The following is a 22,072-nucleotide window of genomic DNA, read 5'->3' on the forward strand; positions in this document are numbered from 1 at the left end:
AAGAACCAGCTCCTCGACACCCCCGTGGACCCGAAGAGCTTATTCGGCCCCACTGTGGCAGCCATGCAAAAACGCTGTGTGGAAAAAAAGAGGGAAGGTGAAGCGCTAAAGCTGTGTCTGCCCAGGAAAGCGCCGCCTCCTCCCCCTCCAGCACCCCGTGTGCCGTTCGCTCAAGCGGCGGCTTGACCGGCCTACCGCATCCCCAAACGTCAGCCTCAGCCGCAGTCAGCAGACCGTGGGAAACAAACCGAGCTCAAAGGTGCTTGGGGAAGGAAGCCATTCGCTCCCCCGACGACACCGGGAAACCAAGCGACCCCTTCCGCTACTGTGAGCGCAAAGAAAAAGAGGCGCGCTACCTAGGGAGCCGTCTTCGGGGTAGGAGAGCAGGATCTGCCAGATACCTGCACCCTCCCTACCAGGACACATCCTGTCCCAGTTCGAGTTCAGAATGCCACGTTCAAGGCAACTCAAACTGCCTGCAGAGCCGACGTTGGAGCTCATTGTTCAGAGCCGACCGAAGCGGAGGAGGATCAAAGCCACCGAGAGCTCAGTGGAGCCGCAGCTGTGGCCAGAAAGCACACACCAGTGCACAAACACATGCCAGTGTCTAAAAACACGACCTTCCCCCTTCACAACATGTTCAATAAAGTTGTTTTCTGGCACGCATCCAGGCCTGGAGCCGAGGGAGCAGCCACAATGAAAAAACACGAAAAATATGTTAAAAATAACACACGGACAGGACATGGCCGTGCAGCTGCACATGAGGCCTCAAGGGGGAGCTCTCACCCTACCTCTAACACAGCAGGCTGCTTTTTCTGTGGAAGAAGCAGACCTGGGGCGAGCGCAGCTAGCAGTTGTAGCGGAACAGCAGATCCCTCAGCCGGTGTTGCGCAGTGTTTACACGGAAGCACCTTTAGGTCCACTGGCAAACAACTCTCAGCTGTGGCGAGCGTGTGGAGCGTCAGATTGGGTGATAAAGACTGTATCCAAGGGATACAAGCTCCAATTTGTGACAGCCCCACCCCGTTTCAAGGGCATAGTACAGTAATACGCCCGGGGAGATTCCGCTCACATCCTGCAAGAGGAAATAATTTCCCTGCAGCACAAAAGAGCTGTCCGGCTGGTACCGCAGGAGCAAAGCAGAGACGGGTTTTACTCCAGATACTTTCTCGTGCCGAAAAGGGGCGGGGGTCTGCGACCGATATTGGATCTGCGGGCTCTGAACACATATCTGAGACGGTATTCGTTCAGGATGCTAACACACGCAGCTCTGATAAAGTTTGTGCATCAAGGAGACTGGTTTGTCTCCATAGACTTGAAAGACGCATATTTCCATATCCCTATATACCCCCCTCACAGAAAATACCTCAGATTTGCGTTTCAGGGAAAGATATACGAGTACCTGGTACTTCCTTTTGGCCTCTCACTGAGCCCACGTGTTTTCGTGAAATGCACCGAGGCAGCCATCGCGCCTCTGAAGGAAAGGGGGCTGCGTCTGGCGACGTATATAGACGATTGGCTGATTGCAGTTCAGTCTTTAGAGGAGCTCATGACGCATGCCGAGATGCTTACTTTACATCTGACAGCTCTGGGATTCACAATAAACTGGGAAAAGAGCATTTTAACCCCAGTACAAACAATCACCTTCATTGGCCTGTCCCTGAATTCAGTCGAGTTCAGAGCGCGCCTCTCAGCAGAATGAGTAAAAGCCTTTCAGGCTTGTCTGGCACTCTTTCGCAGAGGCACACAGGTGAAATTCAGGTTATGCCTCAGACTGCTCGGTCTGATGGCGTCTGCGCTGGCGGTCATCACACTCGGCCGTCTACACATGCGCCCGTTTCAAAGGTGGGTGGCGTCACTCAGCTTGAGCCCCACACGCCATGCTCACCGCAGCATCCTGGTTTCTCTCATATGTGCACGCGCGCTGAGCCCGTGGCAGCGCCCCGGTTTTCTCAACACCGGCGTTACCATGGGAACCATCCTGACGAGGAAGGTAATTACCACAGACGCCTCGCTGACAGGTTGGGGAGCCACTCACGAGGGGATGATGGTAAACGGCGTTTGGAGTCCACAAACACAGACAGCTCACATAAATTGTCTGGAACTCCTGGCCGTGATTCTGGCACTGAGACACTTTCTGCCCTTTATCAAAGGGCACCATGTTTTGGTCAGAACGGACAACACAACAGTGGTTGCTTACATCAACAGACAGGGGGTTCTACGCTCACGTCATTTACACGAGCTGGCATACAGCCTGATAATCTGGACCAGCTCACACTTGCTGTCGCTAAGAGCGACTCACGTGCCAGGGGTAATGAACAGAGGCGCGGATCTGCTGTCAAGGGGCAATCCCCGCTACAAAGAGTGGAAACTCCACAGCGAGTTGATGTCCCAGATATGGAAGAGGTATGGCTGAGCGGGGGTCGACCTCTTCGCATCAGGGGAAAATGCTGTGTCCGATGTTTTTCTCACTAACAGAGCAACAAACTCCGCTTGGACTGGATGCTCTAGCGCACAAATGGCCGCCGGTCCTACTGTACGCCTTTCCCCTGCTGGAACTGATCATTCCTACTCTCGCCAGGGTGCGAGAGGGAAAACACTCACTCATTCTAATAGCTCCCCGCTGGCCAGGGAAACACTGGCTAGCAGAGATTTTTCAGATGCTACATGGCGAGCCATGGCGGCTTCCCCTCCGCAGAGATCTCCTGACGCAGGCACGCGGAGAAATATTTAATCTGCATCCAGAGCGCATGGACCTAGGGGCCTGGCATGTGAGGGGTTAAATCTGGCTGCCAGTGGGCTTCCCCAGAACGTTATTGACACAATTCAAAATGCAAGGGCCGTTTCCACGCGTAACGTGTATGAGGGTAAATGGCAGGCATTCGTGGGTTGATGCGCAAAACCTATGGTGAGCGTAATGCAAAGCCCTGTGTCGGACGTTTTAACTTTTCTGCAGGCACTGTTGGATAAAGGCTTGGTTTTTTCCACTGTGAAGGTGTACCTGGCTGCTATTTCAGCCTGTCACGTTGGCTTTGGTGACAAAACAGTGGGGCAGCACCCCCTGGTGTGTCAATTCATGAAAGGTGCACGATGGCTCCGTCCAGTGTCGAGGAGCCTCACTCCTTCATGGGATTTACCTATGGTTCTCGATGCGTTGTCACGTGCACCGTTCGAACCGTTGCAGCAGGTTGAGCTCAAAGTGCTTTCCTTTAAAACGGCCTTATTAATTGCTCTGGTCTCTGCTAAGCGTGTGAGTGACATTCAAGCGCTCTCAGTTAACCCGTCCTGCATGCAGTTTCTGGGTGAGTCAAGGGTTTTACTGAAACCTAATCCTGCCTTTATACCTAAGGTTGCTACGGCTCTGCCATGCCGTGCCCTTGAATTAATGGCTTTCTACCAACCACCATTCTCCTCTCAGGAGCGTGAACGACTGCATACGCTCTGCCCAGTACGAGCTCTGCGGTTATATGTGGAAAAAACAGCAGATTTTAGTAAATCAGAGCAGCTGTTTGTGTCATGGGCTTCATCACATAAAGGAAAGCCTTTCACAAAGCAACGTCTTTCGCATTGGGTAATGGGGCTATTATTATGGCTTATGAGAGCAGAGGCCTTGCAACCCCTGCAGGTCTGCGGGCTCATTCCATTCGTGGTGTGGCCTCATCCTGGGCATTGTTCCAGGGTATACCTGTGGAGGAAATATGTGAGGCTCACACCTTCACTTGGTTCTATAAACTGGATGTCACCAGGCCCACACTGGCTCACACGGTTCTGGGTGTGGGTTCCACATTGCCATGAATGCAAGATGCATCTGTTGGTCTTCGAGTGAGCTTATCTGGCAATACGGGAGCAGAAAAATCCCATAGTGAGATACCAAAACGAATGTTGAAAGAGAACTTTAGGTTAAGGATTTAACCCCGGTTCTCTGAAACATGAGTGAGGTATCTCACCAGATCACCCTCCTTGCAGGGAGCGAGGAAGAGGTGTGCTTATTAAACTGAAGATCACCTACGTGACGTCGACTTTTATACTGGGATGAAGTCCCTCGCATGGGAGCGGACGTCACTTCCGCCTGCCAGTCAAGACTGGCGTAATGTAATAGAGCTTCTGGGGGACGGGCGCTGGAGGTGTGTCTCATAGTGAGATACCTCACTCATGTTTCAGAGAACCGGGGTTAAATCCTTAACCTAAAGTTCTGTAGCTCAACTTGAAAAACTGACACCAAAACAAAACTGACAGAATTCCCCCTCTCGACCCCACTTCCTGTCTGTCTGGTTTACAAAAATAAAGACCATTAGAGCCGCAAAAAAAAAAAAAAAAAAAAAAAAAGTCAGTGGTACTGAAGATGGTACCAGTGATATCCAAGTCCAGCTGTTGGCAGTATTTAACCAGTCCATAAATTCTGCACAGCATGAGATGCTACAACACACTGACTCCTTTGACCAGAGGGGTTTTCCCAAAAACTATGTTTTTATAATGTATTCAAGTACTTCTGGTACACTGGATTGTCTAAATATAATGACTCCAAAGTAACTTTTTTTATTCTTGTCTGTCTGTCTGTCTGTCAATTACCAACCTTAGTCCTATAGAGCCATGAGCATTACTTCTAGGGCTGTTAAATCGTGTTAACTATTTGGATTATTTCTATATTTTTTGGATGCTTTAAAATAAATTAATGCAACCATTATTTTGAAAAACGGGTCCTCCGTATTTACGTATCACCAAAAGGTGAAGCACCCCGAATGTATCAAAACAACATCCAGCTGTTTGTATTGCAACATCTTAGTTGTTTCAAACATTTCTTCAACATGAAAACCCTTAACTGACTACACTGTGTTTTTTCTTAATCCATAAATTAAAACCCAGCCATGTTGCTGGCTGCAGATGACGTGTCTCTAATGGATATAGGCGTACTAACGGTACCAAATGTAGGAGTTGTAGCCGTATATCTGAGGTTGACGAAAATTGTGCACTCTTCAGCCTTGAGAAACCAGGTCCTTCCTCAGATAAGAAGTATTCCTGCTCCTGGCATTGCACTCCACGTCACAAATATTGCATTGAGCGTAGTCTGTATTGCATTTTGAAAAGTGGAGCCATATTTTTGATCACTTTCTATCAACCCTGTTAGCTTTGTTGACGGTACCAGCAGCTACTGACATCATTACGTTCTTGTGCATGCAATGCTGTGTTCATGTCCAGCATGGAAAATTGCCCACTCTTCCACTCCCTTACTGTCACAATGATGGGTTTAGGTACAGAAACATGGTACTGTTTAATTTTACGTGAATTGGTACTCAGTAGTACCGACGAAATTTGGTCGGTACCTATAAAAGTACTGAATTCAGTACCCATCCCTACTTATAAGGTGACTTAAAATTTGATTAATCGTGATACTTTTTTTTAACTGATTTGCGATTAATTCGTTAATATTTATTAATCTATTAACGGCATCAATTATTTCACTTCCGACAGCCAAGCCAGGTCAAAACATTTTATTCTGTGGTGACAGGACTTTAGATGTGTGACAGGTGTAGGGCATGAAACACTTGGGCTATTTTGTGTACTTGTACCTTCGCCATATGTACCAGGAGTAGGAGAGTTAGCCCTGCTGCTACTCGCAGGAGAGGAAGCGCTGCCATCAAAACGAAATTTGGCGCTTAAAAACCGCAGATATCCTTGCCTTCTTTCCAGGTTTTAGCGGCATGTTTTTCTTTGCGCTCTGTTCGCTGTCGGGAGTGTGTGATTGTCTGCGTGTGAGCGCACGTATCTCAACGTGTCAGCGTCGGTCACACAGAGTATGAGGAGAATGTTTTCATCCAGCTTTTGTCACGTTTGGCCATAAAAAGGGGAGTAGTGACGACGCAGGGACAGAAATCGTTCATGACGTGCCCTAATAAACTGAATGACATTAACTGTGAAAACGTTCTACAATTATTAAATGCCATGATCCTCTTGGGGGACAGGCAGTCTTGTTGGCGGGCGGGGGCCCTCCTTGGATAATGGCAGGGGAAAAGCTGCTCTCATAATACATCATGACCAAACTGGTTTTAGAAAAGGGAGCATTCATCCACAAATTTACACAGATTATCTAATTTAATAGACCAGTGGTCCCCAAACACCAGACTCTGGTCCAAATCCGGACCCAGAGAGTATTTTGTTTGGACCACAAAGCATTTTCTCATTTACTATGTAGATATAGACATTTATTCCTGCCGCATCTGGCTTTTGAACAGGCGCGAAGGGCAGCTATGCGGTTCGGCGACATTCTGGTTCACACTCCAAGCCAGCTGGTGTTGGTAATGCGCCACATTGTTGTATCCCTACCGCCAGAATAACGACAATGAACACGCTATGCAGGGTCCTTAAGCACTGGTACCTAATGCCCCTTTTCCACTGGCTTGTTTTAGGCGGGACTCTGCTCCACTCTTTTTCACTCTACTTGGTACGGCACCAGTTGTGTTTCCTTCCGTGTTAACTTCCGTTGGTTGTAAGGCCAGTCTGCCTTATATGTTCTGAATCAGTTGGACTTACAAAGAGCGGAAATCTGAAGAGACATTATGAAACCAAACATAAGAACTTCAACCAAAGCTATCGGCCTGGGTCTGACTGTAGGACAAGAAAAATAAATGAACTGAGGGGACAGTATGAGCGAGCTACACGGCTGATAACAGTCTCTTACGGCACAACAGTGAGCAGACGAGTGTTCACTTTGAGTACAGTGAATTTCAGGAATACACAAAAAGCCTTTCAGTGACTGGAAAATAATCAAAGAGTGCATGGAAGCTGTGGCAGAAACACTTTATGATGGAAAAGAAGGACAACAACGTAAGGAAAAGGTTAAGAAAAAAATTGCCCTGCCTGTCACAACCACAACAAGGAGAGCAGAACTGTTATACCAAGATGTACTGACCCAGCTGGACTTTGCCATTCAAAGTGTGTTTAATATTGGTACTAAAATTGGATTGCACTTTTCTGTTCTGCAGATTATTTAATTGGCATATGAATAATTGATGAGTAGTTAAAAACAAAAACTCTAGTGTTAATTAAATGTTAAATAAAAATGAAAGAAAATATTTTTGTCTGTTTATTTAAGATGTTCGAACAACAAAGTCTTTGGATGATGGAAGTAGTGGACCTCCTGCAATTTTAGTTAGGGACCCCTGTAATAGACTAATCCTACAGTAAAAACATTGAGACTATTATATTATCTCTAGATGCAGAAAAAAGCATTTGATAGAGTAAACTGGAAATTCTTGTTTGCAACCTTAATCAAATTTAGTTTTGGAAACTCTAATAAACTGGTCAAAAATATCACACAGTTCCCCAGTAGCATGTACAGGTCCTTCTCAAAATATTAGCATATTGTGATAAAATTCATTATTTTCCATAATGTCATGATGAAAATTTAACATTCATATATTTTAGATTCATTGCACACTAACTGAAATATTTCAGGTCTTTTATTGTCTTAATACGGATGATTTTGGCATACAGCTCATGAAAACCCAAAATTCCTATCTCACAAAATTAGCATATCATTAAATGGGTCTCTAAACGAGCTATGAACCTAATCATCTGAATCAACGAGTTAACTCTAAACACCTGCAAAAGATTCCTGAGGCCTTTAAAACTCCCAGCCTGGTTCATCACTCAAAACCCCAATCATGGGTAAGACTGCCGACCTGACTGCTGTCCAGAAGGCCACTATTGACACCCTCAAGCAAGAGGGTAAGACACAGAAAGACATTTCTGAACGAATAGGCTGTTCCCAGAGTGCTGTATCAAGGCACCTCAGGGGGAAGTCTGTGGGAAGGAAAAAGTGTGGCAGAAAACGCTGCACGAGAAGAGGTGACTGGACCCTGAGGAAGATTGTGGAGAAGGGCCGATTCCAGACCTTGGGGGACCTGCGGAAGCAGTGGACTGAGTCTGGAGTAGAAACATCCAGAGCCACCGTGCACAGGCGTGTGCAGGAAATGGCCTACAGGTGCTGCATTCCCCAGGTCAAGCCACTTTTGAACCAGAAACAGCGGCAGAAGCGCCTGACCTGGGCTACAGAGAAGCAGCACTGGACTGTTGCTCAGTGGTCCAAAGTACTTTTTTCGGATGAAAGCAAATTCTGCATGTCATTCGGAAATCAAGGTGCCAGTGTCTGGAGGAAGACTGGGGAGAAGGAAATGCCAAAATGCCAGAAGTCCAGTGTCAAGTACCCACAGTCAATGATGGTCTGGGGTGCCGTGTCAGCTGCTGGTGTTGGTCCACTGTGTTTTATCAAGGGCAGGGTCAATGCAGCTAGCTATCAGGAGATTTTGGAGCACTTCATGCTTCCATCTGCTGAAAAGCTTTATGGAGATGAAGATTTCATTTTTCAGCACGACCTGGCACCTGCTCACAGTGCCAAAACCACTGGTAAATGGTTTACTGACCATGGTATCACTGTGCTCAATTGGCCTGCTAACTCTCCTGACCTGAACCCCATAGAGAATCTGTGGGATATTGTGAAGAGAACGTTGAGAGACTCAAGACCCAACACTCTGGATGAGCTAAAGGCTGCTATCGAAGCATCCTGGGCCTCCATAAGACCTCAGCAGTGCCACAGGCTGATTGCCTCCATGCCACGCCGCATTGAAGCAGTCATTTCTGCCAAAGGATTCCCGACCAAGTATTGAGTGCATAACTGTACATGATTATTTGAAGGTTGATGTTTTTTGTATTAAAAACACTTTTCTTTTATTGGTCGGATGAAATATGCTAATTTTGTGAGATAGGAATTTTGGGTTTTCATGAGCTGTATGCCAAAATCATCCGTATTAAGACAATAAAAGACCTGAAATATTTCAGTTAGTGTGTAATGAATCTAAAATATATGAATGTTAAATTTTCATCATGACATTATGGAAAATAATGAACTTTATCACAATATGCTAATATTTTGAGAAGGACCTGTATCAGGACGAATGACCAAACATCTTCCATCGTCCAGTCTTCAAACTAAGGATAGGCATAAAATGCATGAATATTTAACATAAAATCAATCTTTATGCAGATGATGTATAACTTTTTCTCCAGCATTCACAAATCTCTCTCTAACTTTCACCATTACCTCTTAGCTAATAGGCTACAATACATCTCAAAATGGTTTAAACACAGAAGCTCTAGATAACCCATACCTAGCAGTGTGAATGAGTGTGATGTAAAATGTATCAACACACTGAAAATGAGGCGTGTTTCTGCTTTTTCATCAGAATTTCATGGTATAGTTTCTGTCTCAATTATTTCCTCAATCTTGTTTGCTGTAACAGAAAAGGATTTCAATGAAAACATTTAATCATGACTTTTCACGCTGCTTGAGGCAACACCAAAACTCTGTACTGAGTTGATTTTTATTTTATGGACAATGAAATGGGACTGTTTGGTCATTTAAATTATTCTCACTTGCATGATTTATTTGGTTACCTTGGGAAGTAAATATGCAGTAACATTTTTATGGTATTTAATGAGTATGATCTGTTAAAAGTTTAAATTATTATCTCAGAGAACACTGAGCAGGCTGTGTGGCTTACATATAATATATAGATTTTTAATATGTAAACTCAGTATTCTTTGGTAAATTGTGTTTTATGTTAGAACATTGACTGGGAAGAGAAGAAAGGGCTGACCTGTTTTGGTCCAAATGTTTGTAAAATCTATGAAGCAACATCTCTACAGCTTTGATTAATTCAGATCTTTTTGGCTATGAAAGGACTTACATTGGCTGACTCTTCACACTGTCTCTTGTACAGGTGCGGAGTGGTTGGAAGTACAGAGCAGCAATCATGGTTGCCCTGTCATTAAAGATTGGTGTGGGGAATGTGGTGAAAACCATGCAGTTTGAACCCTCCACAATGGTCTACGACGCTTGCCGCATCATCAGGGAAAGAGTTCCTGAGGCACAGCTTGGCCAGCGTGAGTACCATCTCCTTTTTTCTTCCCACGCACGCACACGCACACACATAGACACAAACCTTGCATCGATTCTCATTGACTTCCTTTGATTTTCATTCATTTTTAACCCGTTCTATGGCCTAACCCGGACCCTAAACCTAACCATTACCAGTACATATTGGTAACCCCTACATACTTGGTATACCTTCAAACCACCAATCACAATACAAGACAAAAAGAGCAGATTATGTTGAATTAATACCAACAGCCTTTCTGGATAAATGATTCTTAATTAGCCATCACCTGAGTCACATGTAAACATCTGGCCTGCCTAGCATTAGCCAGTAGTGGTTTCAGCTAACAAAGGAGACATAGCTTCCTTGAAGTCGAACATTTACCTTTTAAAAATACCATTAATAAAAGGATTAAAATGTATGAGCGTCGACGGTGTGGCCGATCTGTGTTTAAAACCTTACCCGAAAATAAAGTGGTTTTAGCTTTAAAACACAACACAGAACACATAATTAGCTTCAATGCTGATATGTCTTAGCTGTACCTTAGCTGAGAAGCTAGCCTGCTAACACTTGGGTAGCTGAGTTTTCTCAACGCAAACAAAACCAAACGTCATGAAATAAGCTTTATTTAGAATATTGCATCCTAAACGTATTTCTCTGCCCAAAACACCACCTCTTATGTTCTGAGGAAAAGATGTCCTGTGGGCGAAGAATTGAGGATCAAAGTTGTCCTGTCATCCAGCCTCGTGTGGGCATTAACAAAGGAGTTTTGTGGCTACTACATAGCCGCTATATGGGTAGCTTACGCGTGGTCGGCACACCAGAGGTGTGCACAACTAGTGGCTCCTACGCTGTCCTCTTTCAGGCAGGGAAAAAACGCTTCAGTTAGAGCTGCTGTGGGGAGTTCTCTGGGACACAGGTTGCTTTTGTAGGCCTCAAAAGAGAAGTCAAGCAGTGCTTGTACTTGATAATCCCTTTTCATATGAATGCTAGAGCATTTTGAGCAGCAGGTCACACTTAACTTTGTATGCACACGATCGGGTATTCAACTGTCGGATCGTAGTCAGTTTTGGCTCTAAGTTAAAGAGTGTCTTCTTGCTTGCAAGGAGATATTTGTGTGCGGTGTCTTCCCTGTCCAGCTCTCGCTGGAGATCCATGTGGTAGAGAGCGAAGGTTGGGATAGGGTTTTTGATCAGAGATTCAGCCCTGACTTCATTTTCCTGGGCTGAGTTGGTAGTAGGTTAATGTGATTTTATAAGTTCCAGAAAAGTTCATACCGGCACCTGTGTACAGTTAAGAGTCCATGTTCCTTTCCATGGCTAGGGTCCCAACACATAGGCGAACTTGAGTGGTCTGCCTCTGATGTACTGGAGGGTTAAGAGAGGGGCTTGTTGTTGTGGTCAACTGTCAGAACCATTTTGAGAAATTGCCTTATGTGTTTAAGCTTGATTTTTTACTTTGACTCTTGGATAAATCTGTGATCATTTTCTCTTTGTAAAATATTCTGACACATGACCTAGACTCAACCCTGATAAAAAATTTTCCCAGAGGTTTTTGTCTTGTCTAATACTAAGCAGCTTTTGGCCTCTGCTTTAAACTGCCATTCTAAAGACTGATTCTAGGAGAGACTGTGCTGGAGGAGAGGAGGCCATCACTCACGATAAGCAGCATGACAATATTCCAGCTCATACTGAATGCTTCTTCATGTGTCTGTCTGATATGCCTATAATCTCCAGTTTGACTGTGTCTTTGCTTTCTGGAAAAATATGATTCTGTGGATTAGGTGAGTGTGAAATAGAAAGCATCATCAAGTCTGAAGCCATGGTCCTTAGTCAGAAAACTGTACACTGGGAGTGAGATGCTAGTATTAAGGAGTTTGTTCTTACGTCTGGTTATTGTGTGAGATGTAGGATTGACAGGTTCAGACATTTATACACATCCATACACAGTGGGAAACCTGGGGTTCACTTTGACATATGGTGGGCAGAAGCTTGTCTTGATCTCATAACCTTCTAACTGGTGGACAGCTACTTTTCACTACTGAGCCATAACCACCGCAGAAAAGAAAAGGTCATGTCCAAAGGTGAAGCTGCCCAGATACTCTTCAACCCTCCTTTGTGGTCACATCCTCTGGGTAATGCTACATGTATTTTATCAAAGTGAAAAAACAGCTGTAAGAAATGTTCTGCCCTCTATATTTTGTACCTCCAACTTCTGCAACCTAAAAATAAGTGTGGTTGGTCTCAACCTAAGTAACTGAAGATATTGTTCTTCTTTTACAAACCAAGGCTGGACACATGTTTCAGGTCACATCCAAGAGTTGCTGAAGTGAATATATTCCATGGTTTTATTTTGAACCTGCTTATTTTCCATGTAAAAGTACAGAATCAGATTGGTTCAAGGGTCCTGTTTGCTTCTCTACAAAAGAAAATACTTCTACATTTCTATTATAGTCTTCCTTTTCACAAGTACATTATCTAATATTCGTGTTGAGTTATGTTCTGTTACACAAACTATTTCAACATTAGCTCCCTGCACAACTTGCTCCAGCATGTAAGCTATTTTACATTTGGGCTGTGAGTGAGGTACATAATACCCATGGGAAAAGCTTGTCTCTACTGGCCTGTAAATTATATAGTCCAATTCTCCAATGTGTTGCGTAAAGTCATTCATGTTGGAACTACTTATTATACATAGCTAATAGAGGAAAAGAACAATCAAAGGTTTTTGAACACTGTTACCAGTCATAGCTCCAGTAAACTGTGTTTCTTAAACTGTAAGAAGTAATAACTTTGTTACTTCCTTTTAGACAAATTTCATCACTTGTCAGTCCAACTCCTGTTTGTCATGTGTCCTCTAGTAGGCTAGCTTCTGAAATGACTGTTGAAGCTAAATTTGTCTTGGCATTGTTTTGTCTTGTTGATCACTCTGAGCTCACTACAATAATGAGTTTCTTTAAACCATCTTTTGCCTTTCATTTTTCTCTATTGTCCAACTGTTAACAGGTTTCTTTCCCAATAATTAATCCCTCCAGTTGGATGACGTGCATAAATTATTGTGGACGAGATTCTTACCACAGGCTTTGAAGACTGCTGTAATGACATGATTAAGGGATTTTGTAATTAAACAGATGATTTTCCTTGGATGGTTTCAGCTGGGATTTTAGAGTTCATCATTGCCCAAAAGCAGCACTTATGAACGTTCACAACAATCTCCTGATAGTTAGTGTTCCACATGCAGTGAACAAGGTTGAACTTATCATGTTGGATCTCACTGCTGCATTTGATCCAATGAATGCCAACATTTATTACAGAAGCTTCAGCATATTTTTTTAATTTAAATAACATCACTTAGCAATCAATAAAATGTTATTAATTCACTAAGATTTTATGGTAAAAAAATCATTCTTGCATTAGTGGTTAAATCATTGTGCATGAAGGTCCTGTATTATTAAGTTTACATTTTCACCCAAGGAAATGTTGCTTAGCTGTTCTGAGGACAGGAATCAGCTTGTTAGACTGCAGGTATGCCTTAAAGTCACAATTTTTCTCAGTCTAAGGTAGAGCTTTTGTGTTTGGTTGTACGAACGCATGCAATAAATTATAATATTGCTGAAAAGTTAATTTATTTCACCAACTTAGCTCATTAGGGGAAACGCATTATATAGATGACCTGTACATAAACTGATGTTTTCAAGCCTTTTTTTCTGTTAATTATGATTTTCAGCATATAGCTTAATGAAAATACGACATTTAAGATTAGAATATTACAGACCAATTATCAGACTAATAAAAAAACACTTTTTTAATACAGAAATGTGGGCTTTTTGAATTTTCTTTTATACCTGCTTAAAGATTATTTAAAAAAATACTCTAGACAAACAATCCTCATTGGAACATATATTCTAATTTATTGAATATGACTGTAAACACTTTAAAATCCTACAATGGAGTACAGGAAATTGATGTTTCTGATTATGATGCACCTTTTAACTTCCACATGAATAAGATTAGAGCTTCCTTCTTTTACTTCTTCAATATTGTCCAAATTAGGAATAGGCTGGCTTTAAATGGTGCTGAATGAATAGTCTTTGTTTTCTTACTTCTTTATTGGTCTGTAATTCCCTCATATTACGACATCAAAATAGCTTCAGAATGTCTACAGCTAATAAAAGATGTTGAAGCAAAAGTTTGATGAGTACGATAACATTTCTCTAAATTTCTGTTTCTTGTCATTGGGTCCATGCTAAATCTGAAATGTAATGTAAAAATATAAAAAGGTCTGAAAACCAAGCTCTGTTATATTATATCTAAAAGTTCCATATTTTGCTATTAAGCTGCTTTTTTCAGGGTGCAGATTTACGTTGGTAGAACTTGTAGGTTCAAAAAGTAGAACTGAAGGCAGTGCATTCAGTTGACAGACTCCTATGAAACCTAGAAGACGAGGCTGAATAGAATAGAATAGTCTTTATTGTCATTGTACTGGGGGGTACGACAGAATCTTTAGGCATAAAAAAACATCAGGTGAGCCATAGCTACCATGCATGTGCTCTGAAGTAGCTGGAACTAAAAATATAAAACTGAACCAAACTTAATTGAGTTAAAAAGGAGCTCAACAGGTGATAGTGAACCAGACACATTTAAGACACATGTAGATGCACCGAGTGACCCAATAGCCTGATTACCACAATCAGAAGGGTACTTCTAGCGCAAGCACTTTGAACAATTTCATAGATGTTTGATGTTTACATCTGCAGGTGCAACAGGTGACACAATGCGAGTCATTCATCCAGTTTTACTGTTTCTTTTTGTAGCTAATGACTATGGGCTGTTTCTGTCTGATGAAGACCCAAAGAAAGGCATCTGGCTGGAGGCTGGAAAAGCCCTGGACTACTATATGTTAAGGAATGGGGTGAGTGGAAGTAGATACTGAAAACAGCTTGCTTTAAACAGTTCTCTTTAAACAGAGATGGCAAAACATCTCTGGTATGGTTTAAATAATGCTAAATAATAATAAAATTTTATTGTAACTGGATACATTATAATCAGTACAGATTAATGAAGTGCAAGTAAATAAATAATGTTTTCTGAGTGCATCACAGCACTCTGTTCAGCTCCACTGCTGATGTATCAGAAACATGTTGGTAAATTATAAGATACAGTGTCTGGAGGATGAGGCACAGCGTGGTGTCAGCATGTAAATGGTTTTCCTGCTCAGGGATGCTCAGATGTAATTTTCTGTTTAAGAGCGTACAGCAGATTTTTACCAACCACTCTCCTTTCTCCGATAGGATACCTTGGATTACAAGAAGAAGCAGAGGCCTCTGAAAATCCGCATGTTAGATGGCACAGTAAAGACTGTTATGGTGGATGACTCTAAGATTGTCAGTGACATGCTCATGACCATCTGTGCTAGAATAGGTCAGTTCTTTCATGCTTAGCTCCTCCCTTTGTATAATGTACTTGTAAAACACTGATTCTGCTTGTTTTTATCTGGGTAATCCTGATCATGTCTACAGTAGTTCCTGCCTCATATGCTGCAGTGCAATTCACAATGTAAACACAGAACTGGAATTAACTTTAAAATGTTTGTTTACCAGGTATAACAAACTATGATGAGTACTCATTGGTGCGAGACATCGGTGAGGAGAAAAAAGAAGAAACCACAGGAACACTGAAAAAAGACAAGACTCTGTTAAGAGATGACAAGAAGATGGAGAAATTGAAGCAGAAACTCCACACAGACGACGAGTGTAAGATTCACATTAACAAATTACATACATCCTGCTGTTTATCACACAGACTTTGTTGACTTGATAATGGCAATCCCTAAAATTGGGCAGTTGTCCAATCTTGGGTTGGAGAACTAAAGAACCAGTTTTCCATCTAGGAGATTGAAGCAACTTGCAGACTCCACCACTCGCACCAGAGCTTTCTTTGATGGCAACAGAGTGGTACATCACTGTGACATTTTCATCCTGTCCACTAAGCCTTAGTTCTAGTTTTAGCCTCTGTCAGAAAACATTCTCTCTGAGTCAGTGTTAGCAACATTGCTCAATGGCAGTGGTTGATGAGACATTATACCAGAATTTGGCAAGGGTGTTTCATTAAACCTACCCTGTTCTCCACCCAGTTCCCCAGTATTCTTTCTCTCACCAGCAACTGCCCCTGGGATACAAAATCATGTACAGTAGAGGTGTCCATGTCGAGTCCCCTTGATCTACTATCCTGGAACTTTTAGGCACATCCCTTCTCCGGCACACCTGAATCAAACGAATGGCTCATTACCAGGCCCCTGCAGAGATGAATTACTGAATGCTGATGAAGGAATTCAGTCATTTGATTCAGGTGTGTTGGAGAAGGAATGCATCTAAAAGCTGCAGAATGGTAGCTCTCAGGGAATAGCCTTGGGCACTCTGATGTACAAAATCGATGACATCTTTTAAATATCAAGATATTCTGGGCTTAAGATAAAACCACTACAATATCTATCATGGAGCTGCAGTATACTGACGATAATGCACCAGAAACCTGAACATCTTACAGCAGGCACCTGAAGACGCTAGAGTCGCACAAACACCAGCGTCCTGGAGGGGGCTGACATTACCACCATCACTGCCATCATCACCTAACACGAACTCAGATAGATTGACATGCAATTCATATGTCTGACCATCACCTACCAAAACAGGTTCTGTTATCAAACCTTGTGGTAAGAAAATTTTCTTCAGGAGGTCAAAAGAAAAGGTATAAAGATAAATTTAAATAAAATGATAAAGTTTTAAATAGACCTCTAGACCTGGAAAGAGGCTGTAACAAATGGGGCGACCTGGAAAACCCTTATACAATGAGGACCTCGACTATGCTGTCAAAGACAAATGCAGATATTGAATGTTGAGTCCTCCAAAAAACCAACCCAGAGCCACCATCACCAACTACCCCTGTCCACACTGCACCAAAGTATCTGGCTTCAGAGTTGGCCTTATCAGCCAACTGAGAACCCTCAAGAACCAAAAAGGCCAGTCATACTCTACTAAAGCTGACCACCCATAATTACAGTTTAAATGATATAAGTGCATCAAGAATATCCTGCTGGGAGTTGTTACTTGGTAGCTCTGCATCTCTTTCCATCTGTTGGCTTTTGGACAAGTTTACTTCTGAAAATAATTCCCTCACTTACAAGACACATAAATAAACACATTCCCTATAGTAATAATTCCTGCTGCTTCCATAGCTGAATCAGTAAAAAGCTGTCCTGTTAAACAAAACCATATATGAGTGGTATGAAGTCATATTTATTCATTTGAATTATAAGAATCACATTGAAAGTGTCTCACACTGATTGCTTCTTGTGGCTAAAATCCAGAGATCAGTGTTGTCTTTGTGGACTTCAGCCCTACATGTCCTGTGTGTGTTAATGGTAAGAACTGCTGTAAACCTCTGTTAAAACTACTGTTTTTCATGAATGTGTTCCTAATATGTTTGGGCTGTATGGGTTTTTATGCAGTCTTGAAAAGTATGAAATGCTGTGGATTTCAGATTGATTTATGTTCATTTGAAATGCTCTTGCCTTAATTTGCAAAATACAATCATACTTTGATTTTAATATTTTACACATCAGTATTTTGGTTTTTTTTTACTTCCTGAATGCATGTTCAGAAATCAACAATAAGCCATTTTCCTACCTGCTTGGTCTCTTTCAATTCAATTCAAAAATACTTTATTCATTCCAAAGGGAAATTAAATGTTGTTGTAGCTCATTATGAGGGTTTCTTCAAAGAGCCATTGTAGATGTTGATGGCTGTGGGCAGGAAGGATCTCCTGTAGCGCTCCGTCTTACAGCAGATCTGAAGAAGCCTCTGACTGAAGACACTCTGTTGTTGTAGGACAGTCTCATGAAGAGGATGCTCAGGGTTCTCCATAATGTTCTTCATTTTATGAAGAATGGAAAATGTCGCCCCTTTTTCCACTAGCTTGATTTGGCCCTACTCAACTCCACTCGTCCCACTTTGCCCTTTGTCACCGGTCCTGTTCATAACTTTTATGGACAGGATTTCTAGACGCAGCCAAGGGCCGGAGGGGGTCTGGTTTGGGGACCAGTGGATTTCGTCTCTTCTTTTTGCGGATGACGTGGTCCTGCTGGCCCCCTCTAGCCAAGACCTACAGCATGCGCTGTGGCGGTTTGCAGCCGAGTGTGAAGCGGCTGGGATGAGGATCAGCTCCTCCAAGTCCGAGGCCATGGTTCTCGACCGGAAAAGGGTGGCTTGTCCTCTTCAGGTTGGAGGGTAGTTCCTGTGGAGGAGTTTAAGTATCTCGGGGTCTTGTTCACGACTGAGGGAAGAATGGAGCGGGAGATTGACAGACGGATCGGTGCGGCTGCCGCACTAATGGGGGCGCTGTGCCGGTCCGTTGTGGTGAAGAGAGAGCTGAGCCGAAAAGCAAAGCTCTCGATTTACCGGTCGGTCTACGTTCCTACCCTCACCTATGGCCATGAACTTTGGGTCATGACCGAAAGAACAAGATCCCGGATACAAGCGGCTGAAATGAGCTTCCTCCGTAGGGTGGCCGGGCACTCCCTTAGAGATAGGGTGAGGAGCTCGGCCATCCGGGAGGGGCTCGGAGTAGAGCCGCTGCTCCTTCACATCGAGAGGAGCCAGTTGAGGTGGCTCGGGCATCTATACCGGATGCCTCCTGGACGCCTTCCTCGGGAGGTGTTCCAGGCACGTCCCACCGGGAGGAGGCCCAGGGGACGGCCCAGGACACGCTGGAGGGACTATGTCTCTCGGCTGGCCTGGGAACGCCTTGGGCTCCCCCTGGAGGAACTGGAGGAGGTGTCTAGAGAGAGGGACGTCTGGGCGTCTCTGTTGAGTCTGCTGCCCCCGCGACCCGGTCCCGGATAAGCGGAAAACGACGAGTACGAGAAGAATTTCGCCCCTTTTTCCACTGGCTTGATTTGGCCCTACTTGACTCCACTCGTCCCACTTTGCGAGCGTTTCCATTACTGTTTTTTCTGTTCCGGTAGCTAGTTTTTTGGTCCCTGCTCCTGATGAGCAGGTACGACCGAGGCTGAGTTGGGACTACATGTGGCTTGAACAGACTTCTGTTCACTGATGGGCTGTGGGAGGGGAAATGAGAAGGTTTTCGCTGAGATAGTGCAGGGTAAAGTTTATAAAACCCAATACACAATAACATTAAGGACCACAATGGCCGGAGCAGGAGAAGGCGGTGCCCTGTATTTAATAGCATCCTATTGTGACGAGGTTGCACAGTAAAAAAATAAAAAAGCAGCACCGCGCACTACACTCCATTTAGACCAGCACTAGGCTGGTTTAAATCTTATTTGTCTGACAGATTCCAGTTTGTTCATGTAAATGATAAATCATTTTCAAACTCCAGGGTTAATTGTGGAGCACCCCAGGGTTCAGTACTTGGGCCAATTCTCTTTACTATATATATGCTTCCAATTGGTAAAATTATCAGGCAGCATAGGATAAAGTTTCACTGTTACGCTGATGACACTCAGCTTTACTTATCCATAAATTCTGATGAGCCCAACCAGTTAGATACACTACAAGCATGTCTTGAAGACATAAAACTTGGATGACTTTAAATTTTTTGCTTCTAAATTCAGACAAGACAGAAGTTGTCGTCTTTGGACCGGAGTTTTTAAAAAAGAAACTGCCTAGTCAATCACTTAACCTGGATGGCATTAAATTGACCTCCGGTAATAAAGTAAAAAACCTTGGTGTTATTTTTGACCAGGACATGTCATTTAAATCCCATATTAAACAGGTTTCTAGGATTTCCTTCTTTCATCTCCGGAACATTGCCAAAATTAGAAATATCCTATCCAGGAGTGACGCTGAAAAACTAGTCCATGCATTTGTTACTTCAAGGCTGGACTATTGTAATTCTTTACCATCAGGATGTCCACAAAATGCAGTTAAAAGCCTTCAGCTGATTCAAAATGCTGCAGCAAGAGTTCTGATGAAAATTAAAAATTTTTAGCTTCCCTTCATTGGCTCCCTGTTAAATCCAGAATAGAATTTAAAATTCTCCTCCTCACATATAAAGCCCTTAATTATTTAGCTCCATCATACATCAGAGATCTGATTGTTCCATATGTTCCTAACAGAGCACTTCGTTCTCAGACTGCAGGTTTACTGGTGGTTCCTAGAGTTTCTAGAAGTAGAATGGGAGGCAGATCCTTTAGTTATCAGGCTCCTCTCCTGTGGAACCAGCTCTCAGTTTTGGTCCATGAGGCAGACACCCTGTCTACTTTTAAGGCTAGGCTTAAAACTTTCCTTTTTGATAAATCTTATAGTTAGAGTGGCTTAGGTTATCCTGAGCTACCTCTGTAGTTATGCTGCTATAAGCTTAGTCTGCTGGAGGACATAATGACCACTTTCACTCTCTTCACTACATTCTCACACTTTTGCATTATTTTCTGTTATTTCAGCTTTTAACTCTATGCTTTCTCTCTGTTTTTCTCATTCTAGAAGCTACACCTGGCCTGACTCTGTGTCTACCTGTGACACCTTTCTGGAGAGGGGCATCGTCCAAGCTTCTGCTGGCAACAACTTAATGCTCACCTTCTACAGATGACCCACATGGCTCTGTCTTTCAGTGTTTAACCCTTTCTCTCTCCTAGACATAGCTACTGACTGAGCTTCTACTGTGACTAACTCTATGTGCTCTCTTTCAGACTCTAACCTTGAAAACTGGATCAGAGTTTATCTGTTCTTTCTTTCTAGATGAAACGACTAAAGGAGCTACATCCATTAACATTTACTTTTCCTTCCCATAGAAAGGACTCCTGGATCAGTGCTTCTTTGTTCTCTTTGTGTCTCTGCTCTGTTCTCTCGTGGCAGATGGCCGCTCACACTGACCCTGGTTCTGCTGGAGGTTTCTTCCTGTTAAAAGGGAGTTTTTTCCTCTCCACTGTTGCTACATGCATGCTCAGTATGAGGGATTGCTGCAAAGTCAACGCCAGTGACTGTCCACTGTCTCTACATGCTCATCCAGGAGGAGTGAATGCTGCAAGTCACTGACTGGATGCAATCTGCTGGGTTTCCTTTGATAGAAAAACTTTTTATCCAATTTGAATAAATAACTGAATCTGACTGCACTGTTCAATGGTTAGGATTAATTGGAATGTATGAACCTGACTGTTGTGAAGTGCCTTGAGACGACATGTGTTGTGAATTGGCGCTATATAAATAAACTGAACTGAATTGAATTGAACTACACTGATGGCTAGAGGCGGAGCTTCAGCCGCCATAGCTCCAGCCATCAGTGGATCGATGGAAACGTGACTGGTAACGTACCGAGTAGAGTGAAATTGAATGGAGCGGAGCAGAGCCGCGTTGCCTAAAATGAGCCGGTGGAAAAGGAGCATTAGACAACTTTAAATTCAAGTTTAACAGAACCTGTGATTTTTCAATAGTATCTAATATGCTAAACTATTCAGAAACGAAAGGCACAAAAGGTCACAAATTGTGCTTTAAAGAATCTCCATTGAATCCATTCCTTATTTCACAAGTCCAAGACTTTTAGATTTTAAAACAGAGATGACCTAAGTTAGTTCAGAGCCACAAAAGCAGTGAAATATAACCCCATACCTCCTAGCAACTGGACGCAAGCCAATTATAACGTTATTACTAATGATAAGACCCAACTATTGTTTAAGCACAAAGTTAATACTCTGTACTCAAATGCAATTAAATGCTTTTAGAAATAAAGGAAAAAAATCTAGAAATTTGAGTCTGGAAAAGTGTGGAACTTTGTAAGAAAAAAGGTGTAAGAACATTGTGACTTATCTAGGCTACCTTGTCTTAATGTGAATGATTATTTTCTTAGTGAACTGGTTGGACCACGGACGGACATTGAGGGAGCAGGGTGTTGAAGAGACAGAGATGTTGCTGTTGAGAAGGAAGTTTTTCTACTCGGATCAGAATGTGGACTCCAGGGACCCTGTCCAGCTTAATCTGCTTTATGTGCAGGTAAGTGATAACATACAACCAGTACCTCCTTCAGGTTATTCTGGCATACTTGAATTTGCTTTTATTTATTTCACCTTTTTATTTATATCCTCACTTATTTCAAGTGTCAGAAAGTTAGACTTTAAATCAGCTGTTTTAC

The 22,072-nt window shown here is 42.9% G+C and overlaps 1 protein-coding gene and 1 pseudogene across 1 annotated transcript in view; both read left to right on the forward strand.

Annotated features, from left to right (window-relative positions):
- tln1 (talin 1) overlaps positions 1-22,072 on the forward strand; it is a 102,130-nt gene that overhangs the window by 16,675 nt on the left and 63,383 nt on the right. The window contains exons 3-7 of the mRNA XM_047372148.1: positions 9,777-9,939; positions 14,746-14,843; positions 15,223-15,352; positions 15,532-15,684; positions 21,791-21,933. Of these exons, the coding sequence (XP_047228104.1) occupies positions 9,810-9,939; positions 14,746-14,843; positions 15,223-15,352; positions 15,532-15,684; positions 21,791-21,933 (654 nt within the window). The 5' untranslated portion in view covers positions 9,777-9,809. The remainder of the gene's footprint in view (positions 1-9,776; positions 9,940-14,745; positions 14,844-15,222; positions 15,353-15,531; positions 15,685-21,790; positions 21,934-22,072) is intronic.
- LOC124872989 lies at positions 743-2,783 on the forward strand (annotated as a pseudogene).

The sequence above is a fragment of the Girardinichthys multiradiatus genome, chromosome 8, assembly GCF_021462225.1.
Source record: "Girardinichthys multiradiatus isolate DD_20200921_A chromosome 8, DD_fGirMul_XY1, whole genome shotgun sequence".
Taxonomy (NCBI): domain Eukaryota; kingdom Metazoa; phylum Chordata; class Actinopteri; order Cyprinodontiformes; family Goodeidae; genus Girardinichthys; species Girardinichthys multiradiatus.